The sequence below is a fragment of the Ochotona princeps genome, chromosome 13 (assembly GCF_030435755.1).
Source record: "Ochotona princeps isolate mOchPri1 chromosome 13, mOchPri1.hap1, whole genome shotgun sequence".
Taxonomy (NCBI): Eukaryota; Metazoa; Chordata; class Mammalia; order Lagomorpha; family Ochotonidae; genus Ochotona; species Ochotona princeps.
Genome location: NC_080844.1, coordinates 40473097 through 40498605, shown reverse-complemented (window position 1 = coordinate 40498605; position 25509 = coordinate 40473097). Strand labels below are relative to the sequence as shown.

Here is a 25509-nt window from a genome sequence, read left to right as displayed (position 1 = left end):
GGCCGTCACAACTGTGTGAAAGCTAAATATAATCCTGTGTTTGGCACATTGCCTGCTATAATGCACAAGATTAGCAGTGGCTGTTACCCTTTCTGTCAGCATCATTCTCGTCATCAATAAATATTAGAGGAAAACGTAAACATCCTCAAGTGGTTTGTGATCAGATTAACGCAGTTTTCTTTCCTTCCTTCTCAAAGGACACTTTCACTTGTATATCAACTATGTGTCTTGGTTTTGGGAAGTGGTTTCACAGAATGTCTTGAGTTACACCTAGGACTGGCAGGGAGAAGCTTTTGTTGGATGCTTGCGGAGTTAAGGAAATTCACATACAGCTTAAAAAAACTACTTGGCAAAGAGGGGATTAACAGTTCAAGGCCAAGTTGTTGAGCAGTTTCTAGTATGTGCCTTCAGGCTTGTTAGTAATTACTACTTGGCTTCACATTTTCACCAAAAATATGAACAAATACACATGGGCTAACACCAATCAAACTGAAAGATAAGAAAATCAAGAGTGGTAGCTACTTTAATCCATTGCTGAATTAAGATTCAAAATTATTTTGAGGGACTTCAATGCCCCCAAACTAAAACAGAGTAGACTCAAATTCAAACTATTCTACCCCTGTGAGAAAACGGCAAACACAGTGCTGCTAAATGCAGAAGAAAAGATGAACCCAGTGGCTCTTCACATGCTAAGTCTCAGACCATCAGATGAGCTGGTGATCAGAAATAGTCAACAGAAAGAAGAAACTAGTTTAGTAAGCAATACAGGCAGCATACTCAATAGCAAGAAAGAAAACAGAGCAGGCAACTTCATTTCCACATAGTGAAACACCAAATGTGTTTTGAAGATATGGGGACTATCCAGCCCCAAGAGTACCAGACCCAAAGGAAGACATAATTTCTGTTAGTCCCCTGGGGACTGACAAGAGGAATGTGCAGAAGGAAGGTTTCTGTTTGGTGTATGCAAGAATTTTAAAATCAACTCCATTATCACAACAGGCTTGTTGAAAAAGGATGATGTCCACCTTCAAAGTTTTCAAAAAAAGCTGGATAAAAAGCTGCAAACAGGGATCTGTACATTTGGCAAATAGGAGAACATGACCTTGACCTAGCAACGTCATCAATGCCAAAGTCAATAATGGTGCCTGGCAAAAGCTCTCCGAACTCCAAGGCTTACAAATCTTTGGTGGTCCCAAGGGAGCTGTGCTGTAAGTCCCTACCCCTCACGGCATGTGCAGTCCTTGTCTCTCACTTGTCACAAATCACACTGTTCACCATTTACCAAGAACCTTCCCCTGCTTGGTCATTTTATACACATTCTCTTGTTTCAGGTGTCCAATAGCCATGTGAAGTCACTCATCTACTTTCACCTACTTGAAAGGCAAAGAAAGAGAAGGAGAAAGAAAGGGAAGAGAGAGATCACAGTATTTCATATATTGGTTCACTCCCCAAAGCCAGGACTAGGCCACGTTGAGTGCAGGAGCCTGGAATTCCCTCTGCTCTGCCATGTGGATGGCAGGAGCTTAAAGGACTCAGCTATCAGTCGCTACCTCCCAGGCTGCATTGGCAAGAAGCTGGACTGGAAGGGGGATTTGAAACAGCACTCCGATATGGAATGTAAGCGTCTTGACTGGAAGCTTAACCTGATGCACCACAACTCCTGTTCCAAAGCACCCCACGTGATATATGAGAAATACAAAGGTGAAAAAAGTTCATACCATTTACTTGTCTGAGGTCCCACAGTGACGTGGCAGAACCTAGGCTCATTCCCAGATTTAAGGAGGGACTCATACTCTCTCAACCAACCCAACCATGGTCTCTCAAGTAAGAATTGACACTTGGCATTGTTTCCCCTCAATGTACATTTTTCTTTTATGCTTTACATGCTTTCAACTAGGCTGCAAATTCCTTGCATGAAGGACCATGCCTTGCTTTGCTTTATATTGCTAACACTGCTATTTTAGTAAATATTCATTAATGCCAATTAAAAACATTCATTAAATATTTATTAAGAAACTATTATACACAGCTGACATTGAGCAAAGAGCTGGAGAGAGGAAAGTGAACAAGTGAGAAAAGCTTCTGGTTTCAATAAATAGGAAACAAAAAATAAATGAGTGAATGGTTTCTCTGACTTTGGAGTCAGGTGGCAGTTGCGATATGACCTGGGGAAGAAGCTCAGAAGTCACCTGGAGAAAAGTCAGCTTGTTTTGCACAGGGAACAGAAGGAAATTTGCACTGAGGGAAGAGCCAGAGAAAGGGGATGGATCTTCCAAGTTAGACTGCAGAAGCAGGCAGGAGCAAGGGTGCGCAGGTCTTGTCGACTTGGATTTATTTCACAGGCAAAGGGAAGCCACCGGAGGGACCTCCCGCACAGGGTGAGCCTTACATTTACAAAAGATGCCTCTGGCTATCAGGTAGAGAATGAATTAAAGGCCATGCTAGCCTGAAAGCAAGACTGAAGGTGAGTGCACCTGTGGCTGGCTCCAAAATGATGGTAGGTGAAACGCAAGTTATGGTCCAAACTCAAGATGTGGAGTAAGTGGTACCAGCTGATGGTTTATATGCCAGGGATCTGGGGAAAGAGGAAACCAACAATGACTCCTGAGTGTCTGGTGAGATGTGGAGGCAGTTGAGATGGGAGGACAGCTGCCATGCATGAGTAGTGGAGAGGAACTGGGTGACATGTGAGGGAGGAAAAGGAAGGCTAATAGTTCTACTGACATACCTTTTGGACAGGATTAGAATTTAAGCTCTGTGAGGACAGGGCCTTTGCCTCTCCTGCTCTGTGTTGTATTCCCAGTGCACAAGGCAGCATTTAGTACCTAGGTTGGCACTCAAAACCCCACTAAGTGAGAAGAAGCCAAGGGGAGGCATGGAGAAGGCAGGTGGACTCACGAATGTTTAGATATTTGCATGGACTCAGGTCCTCAGCAAAGTGTAAGCACATTCCTCTTCATTTCTTACACGTGCAGTCAGGATCTACCTCGAATGGAGTGATTTCCAACATGCTGAATTAAACATCCTAATAGGGTTAGTTAATGCAGTTCCAGAGAGAGGCTCAGAATCACTGACCCTGAAGTTCACAGTCTTTGCCAGCGAACAGGGTCATTTAGGTGACTGATCCAAGGCCAAGGACTGCGCCTTGAGGAGCTGCCACACTGCTTCTCTAAATCACATTTACTATTTCTAATAAAAATAATGCTCATGTACGTACGTCAACATTTTTATTTGTTAAGTTGCTAATTTCCCTGGGATCCATTCTTATCCCTACCAGTCCATAACAAAAGTGTTAACTTGATACCTGCTTTCAACAGAATTAAGCAGGTCTGCAGTGGGTCACTGGCTTTGGCAGCTAATCTTTCCGGGTTAGTTACATTCTAGAGATGCGATGTGAGTTTTAAAGAGGAGAACTAAGAGAATTATACTTTGGCCAAAATAATGATTTTAGGAAAGGAAAGGAAAGGAAAGGAAGAGAAGAGAAAAGAAGGAAGGAAAGAGGGAAAAGCAAGGCTCAACATTCATTTAAGTTTACATCACAAATCTCAATTATCTACAACAATGCATGACCCCAAAGATGGGAATTAATCTTCTGGCTTTGAAATATAGCTTTGTTCTCTTTGAAGACATGTATTATGCTAAGAGGGCAGTATTTCAGATTTTCAAATGTCAAAAGCTACCTGTCTTAGCCTGTTCTGTGCTGCTGCAACAGAAAGTGATCGAGCAGGCGGTTTATAAAGAACAGACACTGATTTCTCATGGCTTGGAAGGTCGAGAAGCCCAAAAATGCAGGTGCTGGTAGGTGAGGTGGTCAGGTGTGGGCTAGCCCCGAGACTGGTACCTCAAACAATGCCTCCTGACCTGCCTGCATGCCAGCAGATCCTAATGGGGAGCCCATGTGAATGGTCCCTCCACAGACAACTGGACAAAGAAAATCGCCATTGCAGGGCACAGGACATGGAAAACCTTCTACTAGCTTCCTGAAGTCAAAAATCATTCCCTAAGGAGACGTACCATTGCCTGTTTGTACTCAAGCGTGCTCAGCAGTGGCCCAGGCAAGGAGCGTAAGATTCATTTTGGTAACAGGGCCTGAGAACCAGGTGTGGATGGAGGTGACAGAGCGTTCCAGGGTGAACACTGGACAAAGGGCATGGAGCTGGGAGAGGATCTGTCTCCCAGGATCCTTCCCCCTCACACCTTGTTCACCATGGTGTTTCTAGAAAAAAGAGGAGAGCGAGCCAAGGGGAAAGAATTGGCCTTAGTCCGTGCCACTCAGCTCTTCTCAGCCGTACTCACATCTGCTAAATAAAGTTCACAATCCCTTTGGTAAAATGACCCACAAGGACATCCATTTCTTTCACAAAAGACAAATGGCTCAGGGACTTATTCTATCAAAGTTGAAAAAGTGAATCAGAAGCAGTGTGAGTGTGAGGAAGGAAAATAGGGAAAGAGGAAGACAAAGGGAGAGGGCAGGAGAAGGGAGAAGAGGATGACCAGAGGTTCCAACAGGAGGTGACAGCCTGAAAGGAGGGGGCAGGGAGAACAGGAATGCTGGTTTCAGGAGATTTTGGATACAGGACGTGACTAAGAGACAGGTGCTGCGGAGTAGAGTGTTAAGTTGCCACTTGGGAAGCCCAATAAGAACGCTGAGGTCCCTGCTCCCCTGCCTCCCTCCCAGCTTCCTGCTAATACATCTTAGGGATGCAGCAGATGACAGCTCAAGGGCTTGGGCCCCTGCCACTCATATGGGAGATCCAGACAGCATTCTGCGTTCCTGGTTTCTGCCTGGCCCGGCCCTGGTTGTGGGCAAGCATTTGGGGAGTGAGCCAGCAGGTGAAGCATCACTCTGTGTGTCTACTCTCTGCCTTCCATTGAGATGAAAGCAAAGTCAATACACAACTACAAGAACATGACCAGAGAGAGAAGTCCACATTCAGCAGGACCGAACTACCTCCTGTGCACACTGCACCAGCTTCTGTGTCCATTCTGCTTCTTTCTTATCTTTTTTAGATCGATTTATTCATTTGAAAGTCAGAGTTATGTAGAGATCTATATATAGCCCTTACAATGCTGGTTCACTCTCCTGATGGCTGCAACGGCCAGGGCTGAACCAGGCACCCTTCATCCGGGTCTCCCATGAGAGTGGAAGGGGCCCAAGGACTTGGGTCATCTTCTCCTTAACAGGAGCCAGATAGAAAGTGGAGCAGCCAGGACACGAACCAGCACCATATGGGATGCTGATATTGCTGCTGGTGGTTTTATGGGTTGCTCCACAAATCCTTTCTGTTATTTTGAAGCAGAGATAGGGTCTACCTTCCAGAAGCTTCACTGGTGTGCTGTATGTGAAGGAGGGCAGAAGGGGGCGGGAGGGAGATATTGCTTCTGGGCTGTAATTCAGATTTAAAATGATTTATCTCTCAGCTGCTTCACGGCCACACTTTCAATTGTGTTTTAACCATATTTTTCCTTAGAAGGAACACCCCAACAATGCCCCCAAAAGGCTTCAGTAATTGTCCTCTTTTCCCCCACGTTGTAATTAAGTTGCTGTGTACAGAGTTGTGACCCCGTGGAAACTTCCAGCTCACCACGGTGATCATGTACAAGCGGCGTCCCTGTACCATGAGTCTCATCAATGCAGACACGTCTTGATTGGCTCCCCATCTGGAATGTCCTCCCTTCTCCAGGGTCTCCCTACACATCCGGTCAGGTAAGGTCCAGCCCCCTCTCCGCAGCCCAGCGGAAGGAGTTCCAACCCACCACCTCGACACCTCGGCCCTGGCTGTGGGTGCCACACACGCCTCACGTACTTCCTGCCTCTTTTGGAAGTTGCTTGTGCCTACGCCTGGTAGCCTCTGGCAGCTGCAGACTGCGATTTACTTTCCTTAGTACATACCCACCATTCAGGCCTGCTTCTTAAAAGCACTGAGCAAATGTTAACTGAATGACCGACTGCACGCATGCATGCATCCACTTCTCGGCGACAAGCACTTGAGACACAGTTAATACTCTCTCTCGTCTGTTAAGATACTACAAGGTTCTCAGGAAGAGACATTTTCCACCCACTAAAGAAAGCACATTTAATCTGCATCCAATTTCGACAGAACCAAAGTGTGGGCTGTAGTGTGGTCCACGTTCATTCAGATTTTGCTTATTTTTTAAAAATACATGCAAGAAACCCGTGGACAGAAGGGAAGGCTCAGAAAGCATCCAGGGTGAATGACTGAGTCAGGGCCTGATAGGAGGGAGTGTAGATAACAGGAAACTGGATGAAAACAGGAGGAGGAGGAGTCAGGAAAGAGGACAGATGCACGGAGCTGAGAAAAGGAGCAGAAAAGAGGAGAAGGAAAGGGATTCAAGATGAAGTTCCGAGCCAGCAATTCTGATTCTCCTCGAAACGTGAACTTGATAAATGAACAAGCCAGAAAAGCCACTGGGTAAAAAGAAACAGACTTTGCAGATGGAGAAATCTGGTTACTGGTATCCCATGAGCTACTGTTTGACCCTGACCAAGTGACTCAGTCTCTCTCCGAGCCCACTGCTTTCTAAAAACATTTTGTTTCTGAAGTAATTTTAGATTTACAGAAAACTTGCAAAAATAGTACAGAGGATTGTTGCATGCCCCAGCTAGCTTCCTCCCTGAATGTTAATGTCTGTCCTAATCCCACTATCAGTATTATAACCCCAGACAGACGGTCATGCAGTGACTAGATGAGGCTTTGCTGGAGTTTCAGCTGTTACTCTATCCATGTCTTCTTTCAGCCTCAGACCCACGCTGTTGCGTTGTCACCGTTTGCTCCTTGGCTCGTCCCCCCCCCCCGTGATCGTCCTGCAGGCTTCTGTTAGACCTGTTCCTCTACATGCGTTTGAAGAGTAGACTATTGGGTTGCCTGATGCTTTAAAATCAGATTTAGAGGACACATTCTTAGCAAAATATCATGAAGATGGTGGCACACCCTCTAAGGGCATCCTGGCAGGGGGAACCTGCTAAGCATAATGGGTTTCTTTACTATCTTGCTTTGCCCTTTGTAATTAATAGGTACCTTGTACAGACATCCTTTGATACTACACAAATCTCCTGAATCTCATCAGGCTTAATTCACGCAACATAGAGTCGGAATTCATCAGTGGTTCCTGTCTGCAACAATGACTGCTGTCAAGTCCTGAAGATCTTCAGTCCCCTCATTTCCTTTTCTGCTTGTTGGCTCAATTCTTTCGTAAGTAAGAGCAGCATCTCCTCTCCAACCTTTATCTATTTACGTGTTATTTACATCATGAGTATTGGCTCAAGAATATTTCACTGTTTGGGTCATGATCTAAAAGATCATTATTTTGTTACCTAGCCTTCATTTTCTTCATGTGTAAGAGATAATGACAATTACAGGTATTAAATGGGCTTAAGAATGTGATCCTTGCCCCTTTGCAAGCTCCTTTGCTTCCATTCCTTCACAGAACATAAACCAGTTTGGAGGCAAGGCCATTTTAACCAGGTGAAAATCAGAATGTCACAATTTTCTTTTTACGTAACTCAGCTTTGCTGTCCAGTGGTGTATAATAAAACTAGAATTTAGTTCTCCCTGTGTTACTGAATGCAGGTGGAACCTGCCTGTAATAACTATATAAGACTTTTTTTTTAAAATCAGTATGCTCATAATTTGTATGAAAATAGACACTTGAGGGTATTTGAAAATAGTCTGCGCTCTCAAGTAGTTTAAGCATTTTTCCCAGAAATCCTGTGTATGTCCTGAAGTTGCTTAGCTAAACTATTCTCAGAGATGGACTGAAGCATGCCTCCAGCCAGCTGTGAGTCAAACCACTGACTCTGAAGTAGTGAAATCACTGATTCATCTCCCTGACTCCCAAGGTTACAATGGCCGTGAACAGAAGACAGCCAAGTTTAATTTGAAATCAGGCTTTAAAAGTTCCGGCAACTCATTTTTCAGCTCAGGTTGAATTTTTAAAACCAATGACAAAAAAAAAAAAAAAAAAAAGATAGGGTCCCTAAAAATGTAAAAGCAAATACATGTTGATGCTTCAAATGAGTCACATGATATAGTAAAATCTACTATTGAACTCCTTCCATTTCCTGGAACTTTCATTTTCCACTCCATTTTTATCAGTAGGGAAAATCAAGAACATCAGATTTATTTTTAAAAAAACAACCTTGGGGCAACGTGGTTTACAAGCTCTCACGCGGCCTCCCAGAGACTTTTTAAATTCAGCTTGGGATGGGACCAAGAATCTCCCCTTTAACCAGACACCAACCCCCAGCACCAGCCTGCTGCAGGCAGAGTCAGGTCACATAGCCCAGGCTGCGGGGCCTGAGCAGGCGCCCTTGAATCTCACCATGATTTCATTGCCTTGTACCTTGGCTTCCCCGTTGGTAAATGGGGTTCATGATAATATCTGTCTCCCAAAGTGACTGTGAGGAGCAAATAAGAGCTATGTGCAAAATGGTGCTATGTGCACCTTGTGCTAGCATGGTGACAGTGGCTCAACCTGACACTTTCTGGATTCCCTGGGTCTTGCTACAGTCACTAGCAATTACAACCATCAGCACAACCTTGGTTGGTGTGTTTTGGTGGCTGCTGGATAAGCTCTCATAGCCTGGCAACGTTTAAGTAACAAAGGTCATATGATCCTCTGTCAATCAGGAATATGTGGCCCAGAATGGAAGTATCTTTCAGGCATTTAAGATAATTTTTCCTAAATGGTTGAAATCAAAAGCAAATGTATTGGTGGTGTTCAATCCACCCAAAACTAACACATGCACAGAGTGATTTAATAGTTAAAGTAAAAGCAATTAAATGTGAGACAAATAAAACACAGACTAGAAAATGGTGGAAGGAGGTTACACTATGCAGAGACCATGTCCCTTCTGTCCCAGAGTGCAGCCTACCATGATCCCAGCATGTGGGCTATTGCCCTGTTCCTAGGCCCAGGGCCACAGGGAAGCCACTCCAGGCTCTCGGCTTCCCTGAACACAGGCTCCACCCCAAGCGTCTCAGACAAAGGTCACATGGGCCCCCTTGAGAACTGACTCAGGTATGACAAGACCCCAAAGCGACCTCTTACCTCATTAAATCTCATCACAAGGTCTTCCAGGGCATTGTGTTCTCCATTCTGAGAAGGAAGAATCGATGTGGAGATGGACGCTTTGAGACAGGGCAGGGACCTCTGGCATTCTGGAGTGCCCAAGTCCCGGGTCAAGAAGCAAAGGTAGTCAACAGGCAAGACCTTTCGGTAGATATTCTGCTCCTGCTCGGTCAGGATGCTGGCCACTTCCTCTGGGAACTGGATGAGGGGCTGCAGATCGATCAGCTCCTTGCTAATCCCGGCTGAACTTGAAGGGAGGGCATTGGAACTGGCCATAGAGGTGCCTGATTGGCGTTCTGAAATACAGCAGGAAAAGCCATGGTTACACCAAGGGAGGGATCTCCCACGATAGACATTTACTTGACAGTATTCGAACTCTTGTGTAGGTTTCTTCATCTAATCCTTTGCTTCGGTGAACAGCTGTTATCACCTTCATCCGGGGACTTTCTGCTATCTCACTCCTTGCCATCAGGTGGAAGGGGGCTGGGTTTTCCACTTTCAGAAGCATTCCTCTACCACATCAGTCTCTGAACAGTTCTTATTGTCTGTGAACATGCAGGAGACTACCAGGACGTGGTCTTCCAACTAGCCGCCCTCAGTCTTTGATTTCATTGAAATCCACTAGGGGTTTTGCAATTACAGACCCATGTACAAAAGAAAAGAAGGAACAGGTGATAAGGAAATGTATCAAAATAATCTTACTCTTTGGTCTGTAACTGCTAGCCAAAAAGTGGTGGAGGCATGAAGGAAAGAGGGTAGAAGTGCCTTAGAGAGAAACACCAAAGAGAAAAATTCCCAGGCTCAAAATGATCCTCCCAGTTAAAAAGGCTAGAATGTGTTTTCTCTTAGTTTCTTGCAGAGAACTGACTCACTTCATCCACTTAACCATTCATTCAACAATAGTTTCCCAAAGTATACTCTTCAAACAGGTATTGGCAAGAAAACATTGCTTTGTGTATATTGGCTTAACCCAGTGTCTCCTCAGAGCCACACTTTATGGTCCATTCATGGTTTCATGCTGTGTGAGTAGCACCCAGGGAGCCATGGAAGAAAACACTGCTGTTGGGCCTCACTTCCCATGCAGTATCCCTCCTGGACGTTCTGCTGGCCACCTCTCACTGCACGTTAGGAGAGGGCCAGGTTCTAGCTGCCCACAGTCTCTCTCACACACCCGCCTTCCTGCAAAGCAACTGATGACTCCGCACACTCTCCTGACAGCACTGTATTATCACCTATGACCTGTGACCCATCCTGGATAGTGGGCAACAACTAATTCACAGAACTACATCCTTAGCCTTCAGAATCCATGATTGCTTGACTTTTTAAAAAAATCTCCACTGCAGAAAATTCTGGAAGTATTACTCCATACGGTTTCATTACAGCATTATTGTTCATTTTTATTTTATTTGAAAGGATGAGAAAGGGACAAGAGAGTGATCACCCATCTACTAGTGCATTCCCCAAATGCCCACAACAGCTGGGGCTGGGCCGGTCTGAAGCCAGACACCTGGGACTCAGTAGCGCCCTCTACTGATTGTTGGCAGGCAGGTTGTGAGTGGCAGGGAATCAAGTATTTGAGCCATTATCTGCTGCCTCCCAAGGGAAGCTGGCATCAAGGATGCAGGTGGGACCAGAGACCAGGTGCTACGATACGGGATGCGGCTGTCCTCAGCAACCTCTTAATTGTGGTGCCAACCTGCTCTCACTTCTGTATTACTGAGCTTCCAGCTATTATTGCTGAACTTGACTTCATTCTTACCTTCCACCCCCTCCATTAATACCTCTAGTTCCCTTGAACCTGTTATGGTGCCATGGTCAGGATTTTAACACTTTGGCTTTCTACCATGTGTACTGCCCAATCCTCAATCCTGGACAAACTACAGTCACCCATTTTGTTCTTGTCTCTCCCATCACATGATGACTCTGACAATCACATTACTCAGGAATGGGGCCACAAAGTTCTTGAGTTGGCTTTAGACATGACATGAATTTATTAATTTTACTTCAACCACTCACTGTTCCCTCTTCCTGCCTTTTTCATTGGCCAAATTCACTTCAGCTTCCCTTAGAACTGTTTGATTGAGCATGGCACGATAGCCTAGCAGCTAAAGTGCTCGCCTTGCACGTGCTGGGATCCCATATGGCTACTGGTTCTAATCCTGGCAGCCCCGCTTCCCACCCAGCTCCTTGCTTGTGTCCTGGGAAAGCAGTCGAGGATGGCCTAAAGCCTTGGGACCCTGCAACTGCAGGGGAGACCCAGAGGAGGTTCCTGGCTCCTTGCTTCGGATTGACGCAGCACCGGCCATCGCAGCCCCTTGGGGAGTGAACAGGCAGACGGAAGATCTCCTCTCTGACTCTCCTCCTCTATGTATATCTGACTTTTCAATAAAAATAGATAAATTATAAAAAAAGAATTGTTTGGTCATTTCTTGGTTTACTAGGCTGAGACAATTAAGACCACGCATTAAGAACCCCTTCACTTCAATGCCTTGGTTTCTTCCATCTTCTCCTTCTCTAAGGATACAATGTGCCTCCTCCTCTTCCATCTGGGTTTGTGATTAAATCTACTTTTGTCCCTTCTAGAGCTTGTCTTAGTAGTAATCTCCATCCCTAACTTTTCTTCCCACAACTTCTTGGTTTACACAAGCAATCATTCCCAATACCCTTAAAAGTAAAAAAACAAGACTTTCCTTTGTCCTTAATTTCTGAATCATCTCAACCCTCCCTTCATTAGATACCTTCTCTGAAGGATAGCCTGCATGTTTTTTTAATTATTCATTAATTACATTGTATTATGTGACACAGTTTCATAGGTACTGCGATTCTCCCCATCCCTTCCCACACCCTCCCCCCATGGTGAATTCCTCCACCTTGTTGCATAACCACAGATCAAGTTTAGTCGAGACTGCCTCTTTGCAAGCAGATACTAAACATAGAGTCCAGCATCTTATAGTCCAGTCAAGTTCATCGGCTTCTTAGGGAGACTCTGTCTGGTCTGAGGGCAGAACCAGCAGAGTATCACCCTGATCAATTAAAAGCTCCAACATACCATCAGCAACAATTAACTTCATTATGGAATTAATTGACATAGTAATGCGTAACCAATATGTTAAAAACAAATGCGAGTTCTTAATCACATTCTATGATCACCTCGTTGCCATTTCAATTTTAGTTTATACACAACATATAACATACATAAAATAACATGTTTTACATAGCATCATATCATCTTAAATTAAGGCAAACATGTGGTATCTAACCTTTTGGGACTTAGCCTGCATGTCTTGATGGTGGCAACAAACAAAAATATCACACTCTATGGTTTGCCCATATTCACATAATCCAATAGAGTCATGGGGAACAAAATGGGACCCAGTTCCATCCTCAGGATTCCAACTTGTTTTGTCACCATGTTGGCCTGGCACTGCTCTGCTATGTTCTCTGCTCAAGTCATTTCTTCTGAGCAGCCCAACTGCCTTGGCAGTACCGCTTAGAAAAAGCTCATGGTGGAACTGGCATTTGGTCAAGCAGGGAGCTCTCCTTCTAGCAGAAGGCTGCGAGTGACAGTCTAAACACAACAGAGAGTTTAAAAGTGCAAACAGCATTGTTCTCCACTGATGTCGATTTTGGATTTGCTTTAAATGGATTCCAGGCCAAAAAAGAAAATCTGGTTTGCCTTTCATAAAATCTATAGTATCAAAGAGATGACTCCTCTTTGACTCAGAAAGGAAAGCAGAAGAGGAAGAACTTGATTCTAGGCATTTTTTATTCACCTGCTGGGGGGAAAAAACTATTTAAAAAAATCGACTGTAGCAAAAACAGATACCAGTCACATTAGGTTCTCTCTAAGCTCCTTCTACAGATGCTGACACAGAGTCTGCAAGGCCTCACTCTCCAAAAAATATTTTTTTTTTCTGTGAGTGCTATAGAAAGTGACTAGATATCCTGAAAATTGAGTCTGAATGTAGCCCAGTGACAGAGGCAGACTGCAGCTTCCAGCTATTAGTAATCTTCGCACAATGGAATTAGCTATACACAGGTACTGTTTCCAGAAGCAATTAATCTAAGCAGGATTTGGAATTGCAGCACTTTGCAAAGGAAATAAAATAACTCTCAAATCTTATGAAACAGTCACTTGTCTGTTATGTAAGAGAAGAGATAACATAATAAAATGTAGAAACAATGCCAGGCAAGATGATGTATTAGAAACTGTAACATATCCTGAGATATGAATCACCGGCTGCTTAATGAACAACAAGTCAGGTGACTGGGAGGACACAGCAATGCAGAAGTCCTAAAAACTATCGAATAAAAGAAAAAGAAGCCTGGTCAGTGTAACCGTAATAAATCCAGAGACCACCTCCAGAGACCACCACGTGTCTCAGGATACACATGACATCATCCTAAAAGGAAACATGAACCTAATACCAGAACCTGAAACAAAGTAGGCCTTCACTGTGGCTCTGCCTGAGGCAGGACTGTCAGAGAGTTCACACAATGCAACAAGAAGAAATATCATCCAAGCTCTGGAGATGTAATTTTCCACCCCTTAGTCCCGCACTGTTAACCCCTACTGCACCACATTTTCTCATCTTTCTTGAGTACCTCCTCCATTACCTTCACATGTTCCATCAAGTCACCCTCCAGACTTCTCTGCGACACGGGCCCATGTTTACTGTCATTTTAAAGACCTACTAGATCTAGGACCCCTGAATCCTGCACCATCAGGGCAGCAATGTTCACAAATATCCACTTTAAGGAAGGTAGCACAGTGGCAGAGCATACTAATCACCTGCCTGCAGCATTTGGCATCCCATCTGGACACCAGTTCGTGCTCCAGAGGCTTCACTCCCGCTCCAGCTCCCTGTTTATGACCTGGGAAAGCAAAGGCGGCACAGCGTAAACCCTTGTTACCCTGAATCCATGTGGGAGATCCAGATTGGCTCAGTTCTGGCTGTTGTAGCCATCTGCAGAGTGAACCAGAGGATAGAAGATCTTTCTCTCTCTCTGTAACTTTCAAATAAAAAATAAATCTTAAAAAAAATCCACACTAGGGACTAGCATTATGCTGCAGTGAATTAAACTACCCATTGTGACATCCCAGCATTCCATAGACGCATCAGTTTAAGTCCTGGCTGTTCCACCGCTCCCATTTCCAATCAAGCTCTTTGCTAGTACCACTGGGAAAGCAGCGGAGGATACCCACGTGCTTGGGCCCCTGCAGCCATTTGGGACACCTGGAAGAAGCATCTGACTCTTGTCTCTGGAGTGGCCCAGATCCATTTGGGGAGTAAACCAGCAGTTGGAGGATTCTGTCCCCTGTGCTAACTTTGTCTTTCAAATAAAAATAAATTTTAAAAAAAGCCACTGCAGTTTTTTTTTCAAAGATTTATTTATTTTTATTAGAAAGCCAGATTTACAGAGAGAAGAGAGATCTTCCATTTGCTGGTTCACTCCCAAGGGGCCACAACAACCAGAGTTGAGCTGATCCGAAGCCAGGAACCAGAAGCTTCTCCCAGGTCTCTCACATGGGTGCAGGGTCCCAAGGCTTTGGGCCATCCTCTGCTGCTTTCCCAGGCCACAAACAGGGAGCTGGCTGGAAAATGGAGCAGCTGGGAAACAAACTGGTACCCATATGGGATCCTGGCACGTAAGGCAAGGACTTAGCCACTAGGCTATCACAATGGGCCTTGCAGTTATCTTTTTATGAAATCATTTTTAGAAAATTTCTGAACAAAAATTAACTACTAAACTTAAAATTAATGTGTTCTCTCAGTTCCATGTTTCTATTTATGTTGTCGTTTAAAGGGTTTATTTATCTGTTATTATTTATTTGAAAGGCAGAGTTAGAGAGGATCTGAGACGGAGACTGAGAGACAGCTTACAATTGCGGGTCCACCCCCCCAGATGGCTGCATCGGCCATGGATGGAGCTGGCTGAAGCCAGGAGCTTCTTCAGTGTCACTCACGTGGGTCTCCCACACACTTGTGTCACCCCTAATGCTTTTCCAGGTGCATCAGCAGGGACAGAGAGGAAGGGGAACAACCAGGACTCAAAGTGGCACCCCCGTGGGATCCTGGTGTTAAAGAGGCTTCATCTGGTATACCACAATGCTGAGCACAGCCACGTCTTTAGCTAATAATCATTCTACAGTATTGGTCTATAATGTCTAGATACTGTCACAGCCTAGAAACCTTCCGCATGTGGCATCAGAACATAGAGTTCTAATATTCTGCTTAGATAAAAGCTTGCTGTACTCTGTGCATTCCAGGGATGATATTGGGAGGCGCACACTATTACCATCCATGTCATTTACAGCAACAGTAAAGTGCATATCAGGCTACAAGGCAACAAGCTGGAGTGCTGGGATGGAGCACCCTGTACCTGATCCCAGAGCCCGTATTTCTGGTCTCACTCCACAGTGCTCATTAGCCTTCTGGTGTACAAACGCTTCTGTGTAGGCCCATTCTCAAACTTCTTTACTTGGAGTGATCTGGTCAAAAAACCTTGTCCAACTCCAAAGGTAGGAATCTGACCCAGAGTGGGGCCAGTTCCTTTCACTGGTCAGCCTGGAATGACCCCTCCACATACCATGTCACAGCTGCCAGACACTGCAGCAGGCAGACTTGTAGCCTGGGCTGCTCCTGTCTTGCCCATGGGCTCTTAAGATCATTCCCATGTTTTATATCAGCATTTTCCCAAGCATGTTATACTGAATTTTTGCAAAGTGTGGTTCTTTGTTTAATAATTTAGGGAAATACTGTGTTATACAAACTTTTTTTTTCTTTCCGTCTTAACTGCATGACTTCTCAAACTCTCCGATGGTTCCCTTGAGGAGGATGTAGTATTACAGCACATGGTGGCCCTCCTTGACCTCACCGTCTGGCTCAGCATCATTGACAGAGCAATCACAGTCCCTTCAGCGGCTTCTCATCACACTCAGGAGTTCTCAAGAGCGGAGAGAACTGAAGGAGGCCCAGGAAGTGCATCAAGTCAGTGGTTCCAAGGAGGCTTGGCCCACCATGCTGCTGAAAGCCTCACTCTTTCATAAAGAGTGAGATAGACGAACCATGGCTTTATCCTCCATCACTGAGGCCTATACTAAGAGATGTGGAGCATCACTGTACGAAACCAGGGAGGAAGCTTTGCAAAGGATCTCTAAGCTCATAGAAGCATACATATATTCAAACAATTATGCACAGATTTCAATTTATTTCACACAAAAAAATCTTTTAATTCTATTTTCCACAAACTTTCTGAAGTGTTGGCATACAAATATGTCCCAGTAGGAGCAAGAGAAGTGTGGCTCATGAAGGAACAAAGGCAGACGGGTGTGGTAACAGATCCACATAGGTATGCCTCCTACCAGGGTGCATCTACACATGACTTCCTTACAGGAGAATTCCAGCCACAGAATCCTAGGAGGGATGCTGCTTGGAGAAGCTGGCACATCCTGAGTCATCTCCCTCCTTCCTTTCCCTCCAAGTTCTTTCCTCCCTTCCAAGTGTTTTTAATAAACAGAGATCAGAAATGTTAAACAATTTATTTAAAGCAACTTGGCTTCTACGAGAGGGGTCAGAATTGAAATTCGGCTTGGACGATAAAAATCGGCCTTGTATTACACTCAGCACTGCCTCTTATGCTGACAAGACTCGTCCTCCTGGTTTTCTATTATGTGTGTTTTGCACGTGTATGGACACACACACACACACACACACACACTTGGACAATTAGGCAGGATTGTACCTTACAAGAATCGGTCTTTAAAGGCATCCCTCTCCCAAGCCAACTGAACCACTTGCTGATCGTGACTTTAAATTACATCACAACAGGAGACAACTCACTGCGTAGCTCTACTTTTGATATTTGCCTTTTCATTCTTATTCTCTGTAAGGGATGGTGACATGGGCACAAGATTTTTTGGAAGACAAATAAAAATTTTAAGTCTATACACCCTCTGTTCTAGCTCTTCCACTTCTAGGACTTTCTCCAACAGAAATTCTTGCAAAAACCCTAGTGAGGTAAATTTACATGTCCTGCTGAACTGGAATTTCTTTTCTTGGTAAATTTAGGTGAAAACAGTAAAGTTGAGAATGATCCTACCGAGGAAAAAAGGAACATTTTATACATGAAGGTTTATGTTTGCATCTCTCTGCAGCGTGTACCACACTAATAGTGTTTATACGTTACTCACTTGTCTTTCACTTAACTTTTGCGTTATGCACATGTAACAGTATTTTTTAAAACATCTATGTTATCTGAAAAAATGCATCCAGAGAGCAGAGAATCTTCTCAGGCACAGAATAACTGACTCAGCATGGAAATGTTCCAATTTTTTCCCCCAATAAATGTTGTAGCATTGTTTTTAAAAAGTGGAGATTAGGGCCCAGCATGGTAGCCTAGTGGCTGAAGTCCTCACCTTCCACACACTGGGATTCCATATGGGTGCCAGTTTACATCCCAGCTGCTCCACTTCCCATCCAGCTCCCTGCTTGTCACCTGGGAAAGCAGTAGAGGACGGCCTTGGGACCCTGCACTCACACGGGAGACCTGGAAGAGGCACCTGGCTCCTGGCTTCAGATCAGCTCAGCTCTGGCCATGGTGGCTACTTAAGGAGTGAATCAGCGACGGATCTTTCCCTCTGTGTCTCCTTATCTCTGTGAATCTGCCTTTCCAAGAAACATAATAAATAAATCTTTTTTTAAAAAAGGTGGAACTTGGACAAGGAAGTAAAACCTATTGTGTCTACTCATCAGTTTTTCTTTGAATTATTTTTCGTCACATCTAACACCATTTGTGCACTAGATTTTCATCTGTGCATTTGACAGTACACCCCTCACTACATGAAACTAGACAGAGGGAAGGACAGTGATCTCTTTTCAGAGAAGATTCAGAACTAGTTTGAAAACAATCTGAGGCAGAACCAAAAACTGTCTTCGATAGTGTAGCATTGGATCTAGAAAAAAAAGTTAATGGGTGATTTTTTTTCTCATTTTGTATTGGTTTTCCTAGTAAAAAAAAAAACCAATCTCACAACACACAAATCTGGCTTTCCCTCAACAATAGATGAAAAAAAAGATCAATGCTGCAAATTATTTCTAAGTCAACACTTTAAAAAGAAAAGGCAATATATGTTCAGACTGAGTTAAGATGTATTCACACCAAATAATCTATCGATTGAAAAGGCTCAGAACAGAAAATCTGACAGAATTCTCAATAAAACAACTTTAGCTTCTCAACATGCTAAGAAATGCACACCCATCAAAGTGAAGATGAAAAAAATTCAAGTTATTACATATCCAGGCATAATCTTGGTTAATATTCTGCTGGAACCTTTCACATTTTCTTCTAGAAATTCATACAATATTTACAAATTTAAAGTCAGAGAACACAGAATTTCATTCAAATAAATTAAACTCTGCTATGCACATTTACCTAAGGGTAAAACCAGTCTTGTAACATTTGATGCTTACGGAAGTTTAAGTGGCTAATTTACATCATTATAAATAACACTATGTAAGAAACAGAAGGGCTGACTGGGACAAATTTTCCATGCTTCACAGATCACAAAATTACACTTCTTAGAGATCAACTTTCTTTTCCAAGGTCACTAAATTAATGCAAGTTGCAAAAAAGGTCTAGAACTCCAGGTGTCCCACTCCCAGCCCAGGGCATTTCCTCTACTCAATGACTTCTTACTTATGGTGACTCGAATCCTCAGCATCCTTGGGATGCTCACAGCCCCTATCAGAGTGCTCGAGATGGAGTCCCATCACCGCTGCTGTCCCAGCTTCCTGTGAAAAGTACCCTGTGAAGTAGCACATGGTGACCCAAGTACTTGGGTTCCTGCAATCCGCAAGGAAGATCTACACGGAGCTCCCGGCTACTGGTCTTGCTCTGATCCAGTGCTGCTTGTTGCCGGCATCTGAGGAGTGAACCAGCTGATGGAAGATCTGTCTATCTGCCTGCTATGACTTTCAAATGAATAAATTTAAACCACTTTTTAAATTATTAAATTCTTTTGTGAATCCTCAAAATTAAATCCTTTCATGCTAAAATGTCATGGAGTTACTTATGTCCATTTTAAAAAATGAGCTCTACTGGGGTGTTATGGCATGGTGGGTTAAGCCACCGGCTGTGATGCCAGCATCCCCTATAAGCATCAGTTCGAGTCTCTGCTGCTCCACTTCCAATCCAGGTCCCCAGCAATGTACCCAGTAAAGCAGTGGACAATGGCCCAAGTGCTTGGGCTACTGCCACCCGTGTGGGAGATCTGAAAGAAACTCCTGGCTCTTAGCTTTGGTTTGGTCCAGCCCCAGCTCTTAAGGCCATTAGCGGAGTAAACCAGTGGATAGAACATCTTTGTGCCTCCCTCTCTCTGTAACCAGCTTTCAAAAACATAAGTCTTGAAAAATTTTTTGAAATTAAAAAGTGAAATAGAATTTACACACCATAACATTTTCTTCTCAAAGTTTAGAACCAATGCAGAGTTGAGTAATCATCATGACAGTCAATGTGAGAACACCTTCACACCCTTCAGAGTTAACCCTACACATGTTGGCACCAACTTCACTTCCATGTCCCTCATTCCAAATATTATGGAATTATCTCCATGCCCCCAACCAATTGTTAAGTTCCTCTCTCCGTGTGACATTGCCTATTCTGGGCATTTCAGACAACGGAATCACAGACACACGGTCTTTTGTGTCTGGCTTCTTTCACTTAGCTTAAAGGCTTCAAGAGTTATCAAAAGTTGCAGCATAAACCGTTACTTAATTTGTTTTATGACTGAATTCCATTATGTTTAAATATCAAATCTGGTTTATCCATCAGATGATGGACATTTGGATTACTTACATTTTCTGGTTAGTATGAGTAACACTGCTATGAACCTCGGAGTGAACATTTTTGTATGAACACATTTCCCTGTCTATGGGGAACATACCAAGCAGTAGGTTGCAGGAACATATGTTAATTTTTTGTTTAGCATTCTTGGGATGCTCAAATCATTTCACACAGTAGATGCACTAATTTATATCCTCACCAGCAAAGAAGAAGGCTCTAATTTCTTTATATGCTTTCGCCAACTTTCTATGCTAGTGGGTACAAAGTGGTATCTTACAGCTCTGGTTTGCAGATCTCCAATGGCAATCAGGTAAGCATTTTTCATCAGTTTCTTGGCCATTTGTATATCTTTTATAGGAACATGTCTATTATTTTTTTAAAAAAAGAATTCATTTATCTGACCTGAACATAAGACTTTCAGAGAAAGAGAGGGATAAACAGAAACAGAGAGATAAAGAAATATTCCATCTGCTGATTCACTCCCCAAATAGTTGTTCTGGCTGGAGCTGGGTTGATCTAAGTCTGGGAGCCAGGAGTAGTTGTGTTTTTTTTTTTAATAAATTCTATTTTAAAATAATGATTACATAGCTGATGAGGGTGGAAAGGATCAAGGTTTAGGGAAAATTGGGTGAATTTATTGTTTCCAAATTTGCTGCTTCTTCTTGTTGCTCCTGAGGGGAGGGGAGAAACAAAGGGGGAAACCACTCACGACTTTCCAAAGTCCCAGTACCCAGGCATGAGGAACCATCACTTTATATCAACCTAGAGTCTCAATGTGTACATATTCCAAGGGTTCTGTCCAAGTGGTTTGGATAGTTCTGTAATGCTGCCAATTTCACTGATCCAAGGATGATGCCACCCTCCCAAAGTCCATTGGCTCCATTCACTGAGATTTTTGCTATCATCGTTGGAGTAGTTGTCCAATTAGTTCTGTTCTTCTGCTATAGCACCAAATGAGCTGCCATATTCCCCTTTTACAACAGGGCCTGTGTGGAGCCAGAAGTTTTATTACAGATCTCTCATGTTGGTACAGGATCAAAAGGACTTGAGCCATCCTCTGCTGCTCTCCCAGGGGGCATGAGCATGGGATGGATCAGAAGTGGAAGAGCTGGGGTGTGAACCAGTGTCCACAGGGGATGCTGACACTGCAGGTGGAAGATTATCCTGATGTGCCATTGAACCAGTCCCCTTGCTCATGTATGAATTTTTTGGGAGGGAGGGTTATTGTTTTAGTTTTCCATATATTCAGAATATTATTAATCTGCTATTACATAGCTGATTTGCAAATATTTCTCCCATTCTGTGGTATCTTTCTTTTCTGCTGATAGTCTATTGATGTAAACAGTACAATGTTAATTAAGTTCAATTATCTAGTGCTCCTTTTGCTGTAACTTTGGTATCACATTCAAGAAACTTTGTTTAATTCAGGATCCAGAAACTTTTCGGACTTGGATTCACTTTGAACACAAACACAGGCAGCGCTGGATTGTCTCATCATATGATAAAGGTCTCAGGCCATGACTCCTGGATGCATCACACACTGGAGTCCCCACAGGCCAGACTCCAGAAGAGAATCCTGGGCCTAACATGGACGGGGACAACAACACTGTGTGAAGGCACTTCAGGCTATTGTTTAAGAAGAAACCCCTACCTCCGGGCCTTACACCCCCAGTGTGGTGGTATAGCACACTAGACCTCCACCTGCAACCCTGGCATCCCATTGGGGGCTGGTTTAAGTTTCGGATGTTCTGCTTCTGAGCCAGCTCCTGTTTATGGTTTAGGAAGGCAGAGGAGGCTGGCACAAGTCCCTGGGCCCCTGTATCCACAGGGAGCCCCAGAGGCAGCCCATGGCATCCAGCTTCAGATGGATCCAATCTCAGCTCCTGCAGCCATTTGGGGAGTAAACCAGAGGATGGAAGATTGACCTCTCTCTCTTTCCTTCTCTTTCTCTGTAACTGTATTTCAAATGAAAAATAAATAAATAAAAAAGAATCCCATTTTTAGATAAGTAACTTCTTTGTTACTACAGCACAACTCAGCTGCAGCAAAGTAAAATCCTGGGTCTCTTTTTATCTTTTCTATTATTGTTCTTTCAATCTGCATTATCCTAATCTTGTCTTCCTTCTGTAAGCCACTGTCGCTACACCATTCCTATACATTACTCAATTATAAAGCTGTGTTTGGGTCGAGTACTCAGCTCTAAGTGATGTTAGTATTAACAGGGAAGGCATACAGAACAGCGCAAGCTTTGCAATAAAGGACAGTCTCACTTCTGTTGGATACCTGGGCACATCCAGCTTCTAAATGACAACTGACTGTCGGATGCTTGAGGGAGCCTCCCCTACAGATGTGTTACAAAGACGTTTGTTAGATCTTGGCACATCCCTTAAAAGAGAACCAAAGATACCTAAGCAAAATGTGTCCTCTTTGCCCACAGCTAAGGACTCACTGCCAGCTTTGTGCCATTACTATTTATTATATATGATGATTGTGTCTCCCGTGATCTGACTCAAAAACATAACTGTTCTTCTAAATTCATAGACAACTTGAATGATGGGACCGTGCCAATGGGTTGGAGTCATCTCTTTGTATTAAACACCAAGAAGCCTCCAAGCTCCAGGTGGTACTTCAGACAATACTCCAGAGAAAATCTGCATTCTACTGGAAACCCTTAGATCGACCTGTGGAAGAAGACCCTGCTGCCTCCTGATGATGCCCCATCTCAGCATGAGCAGCCAGAGAGATCACTGCCTCAGATCTCTTACAGAAGTTGGGGTCCATTCTTCTGGGGGAAGGAATGTAAGGAGTTAGACTAACAGGCAGACAGGCCAGGAGGGAGGTCTTAAAAATACACAAAATGCTTGTTTCCTGCCAAGAGCTGCATTTAACAAGACCAATGCACTATTCCTATCTGAATTTCCAGTATTACTGTAAGAATAGTGACTGATAGGCAGCTCTAGCAAGGTGAACTTGTCTCCCCAAAAGTTGCCTTTGGTCAGATCAACAGGCAACCTTCACTCCCTGGGGTTTTCAATTTTATCACGAGAAAGCAAGGAGACAGTGTCTGATAAGCTGAAAGCTCAGAACTGCCTTTCACAATCATGCACAATGTCAGCTGTGCGTTTTGCATAAATCCATTTTTTCAGACGGGGGAAGAAGCTATTTCTGTTTCATCAAGTACTTTTATTCACAACAGTGTGCTAATTATGTCAAATTTTTCTCTGTTTCCATTGGGATGGTCCTGTGTTTTCTGCCATTATTATAGAAATATTGTAGACTACATTGATATATTTAACCCTAAAAACATTTTATATGAGTATATCACATGTCTAAGCACAGTTAACTTGGACTTGTACAAGAACAGATGGCAAAATGAAATGTGACTGTAACCATGACTTCAAATCCTAAACACTGTTCTTTTTAAGAACTATGTTTGTTTTTTAAAAAAGAAAACACATATTTTTAAAATTTAAGAATACATTCTTTATTGTTTGTTATTATAATCACATTTTCAGCCCTGACTATATGAGTACTAATTAAAATAGCCCTGTGATTTAAAAAAAATTCAGTGTACATTTCTGATTCAGAACATATTATTGCAGAAATGACCTGTACCAACTCAGAGCAGGTCAAAGTTAGTTTAATGAGAAAAACACATAGGGATGGAAATGGCTTTTTTCTCCATAAAAGGTAACAATAATGGTACTGATAATATTACTTGCTAACAACTGTAGAACTTACCACTTGACTAAGTACATGACTTGTAAAAATGTTTTTAAGCATCTTGTCTGGTCTGACCAGCCATTCTAAGTATGATTAATATTCCACTGTATATCTGAGGAAACTCAGAGACTAAGTAACCTGCCCACATGCTCACAGATAGTGAGTAAGGAGGCCAGAATTCTGGGCTAAGCCAAGAGACTCAAAAGCCCATTCCTTTGACCTTTTCTTGCCAGTTGGATATATACAAACTCAAAACTGTTCATTTCACACTCTCAACTAAAATGGGATCAAAATAGCATAAGATATTCAGCATTCTAATTGTTAATCAAATGTTATTACAAGTTTTCATTTTGTGTTTACTATGTGGTTCAACCTATGTGACATACCTAATCTAGTAGTGGACAAGGTTGTTCAGAAACCTTTTACAATTGTTCAGTTAGTCACACTTTTTTTTTTTACCCTGTTTCATGATTTAACTAGATCTTTGCTGGTAAAACCAAGCAGTTAAAAATTATGTCCTAGTGCCTACTGATGCATTTGGGAACGTTATGATTGACAGCATGGAAATCACCATAGAGTTGTCATGTGGAAGGAACTCAGTAATTCACAAGCCCAACCAGCGATGGATGTGCTTGCTCAGAACACTAAATCATCATGGCTTGTTCTTTTTTTTTTTTTTTTGAAGATTTATTTATTTTTATTGGAAAGGCATATCAGATTTAAGCAGCGAACGAAAAACAGAGAGAAGGATCTTCCATCTGCTTGTACACTCCCCAAATGGTGGCAACAGCTAGAGCTGAGCTGGAGTTGAGCTGAGCTGATGTGAAGTCAGGAGCTTCTTCTGGGTCTCCCATGTGAGTACAGAGTCCCAAGGCTTTGGGCCATCCTCTGCTGCTTTCCTAGGCCACAAGTAGGATGCTGGATGGGAAGTGCAGCATCTGGGATACCAACTGATGCCCATATGGGATCCCGATGTGTGCAAGGCAAGGATTTAGCCAGTTGAGTCATCGTACTGGGCCCCACTGCTACACTCTTAACACTCCAGTTATGATGCAGGTTCCTGGAGGCACTAACAGCTATTCAGCTTGAACTCAATTCTCAATCCTCTTTCATCTCCCACTTCTCTTAAAAGCTCTCATCTCAAGCTGTCAGACTTACAAACATGAAACTCTAGTTGTGACTTCTCACTTGGATCCAATTCTGGTGCTTCTGTTGGGAATGTCTACTTGAATGTCCCAGCACTTTTAGTCAAGATAGCTAAACTGGATCAAACTTCCTTGTCCCTTTGATAGCACCACCTTCACCTCCCCAGAGCCAAATCCTGGAAGAATTTCTATTCCTCCATGCCCTGGGATGAGTTTGTGTCCAATTATCAGCTTGTCTTGATAATTGGTCACTTCCCTTCTATTCTCAATGCTTAGCCTTAACTCTCACATGTAAACACATGCGTGTGTTTGCAACAGCTTTCTGAATATCCTGTGCTGTGAAAGATTCAAAGGAATCCTTATAAAATCCCCCCTAAACCAAGGTCCTGGGGGCTCAGAAGGGTCATTTGGTGCTGTGAGATGATGTCCGTGATGCCAGTGGGAGGTGCAGGAGGATGGAGGCCAGCCCAGTGAAATGTATACACAAAACCAACAGGGTTTACGCAGCCTGGGAAAGACCTTACATTTCTTTCCTGAGGTCAACGTCTGATTTGGTATAAAACAGTCCCAGGGCCTAGAAGAACAGCTACCAGCCTCTGTCTGGTGAGCATGAGCAATACAGACGTTGGCTTCTAAACCAGACAGAGACATCCCAAGCTGCCAGTTCTCACTGTGCCACCCAGGGCTGTGAGTTCATGGATCA

General features: G+C 43.4%; 1 protein-coding gene across 4 annotated transcripts in view; it reads right to left on the bottom strand.

The window, feature by feature from the left end:
- PLCE1 (phospholipase C epsilon 1) overlaps window positions 1-25509 on the bottom strand; it is a 284395-nt gene that overhangs the window by 102505 nt on the left and 156381 nt on the right. For all 4 annotated transcript variants that reach the window (XR_009246452.1, XM_058671015.1, XM_058671017.1 and 1 more), the window contains exon 4: window positions 9073-9389. Coding sequence is in view for 3 of the 4 variants with exons in the window: in XM_058671015.1 (XP_058526998.1) it covers window positions 9073-9389 (317 nt within the window). In the remaining variant the exon portion in view is untranslated. The remainder of the gene's footprint in view (window positions 1-9072; window positions 9390-25509) is intronic.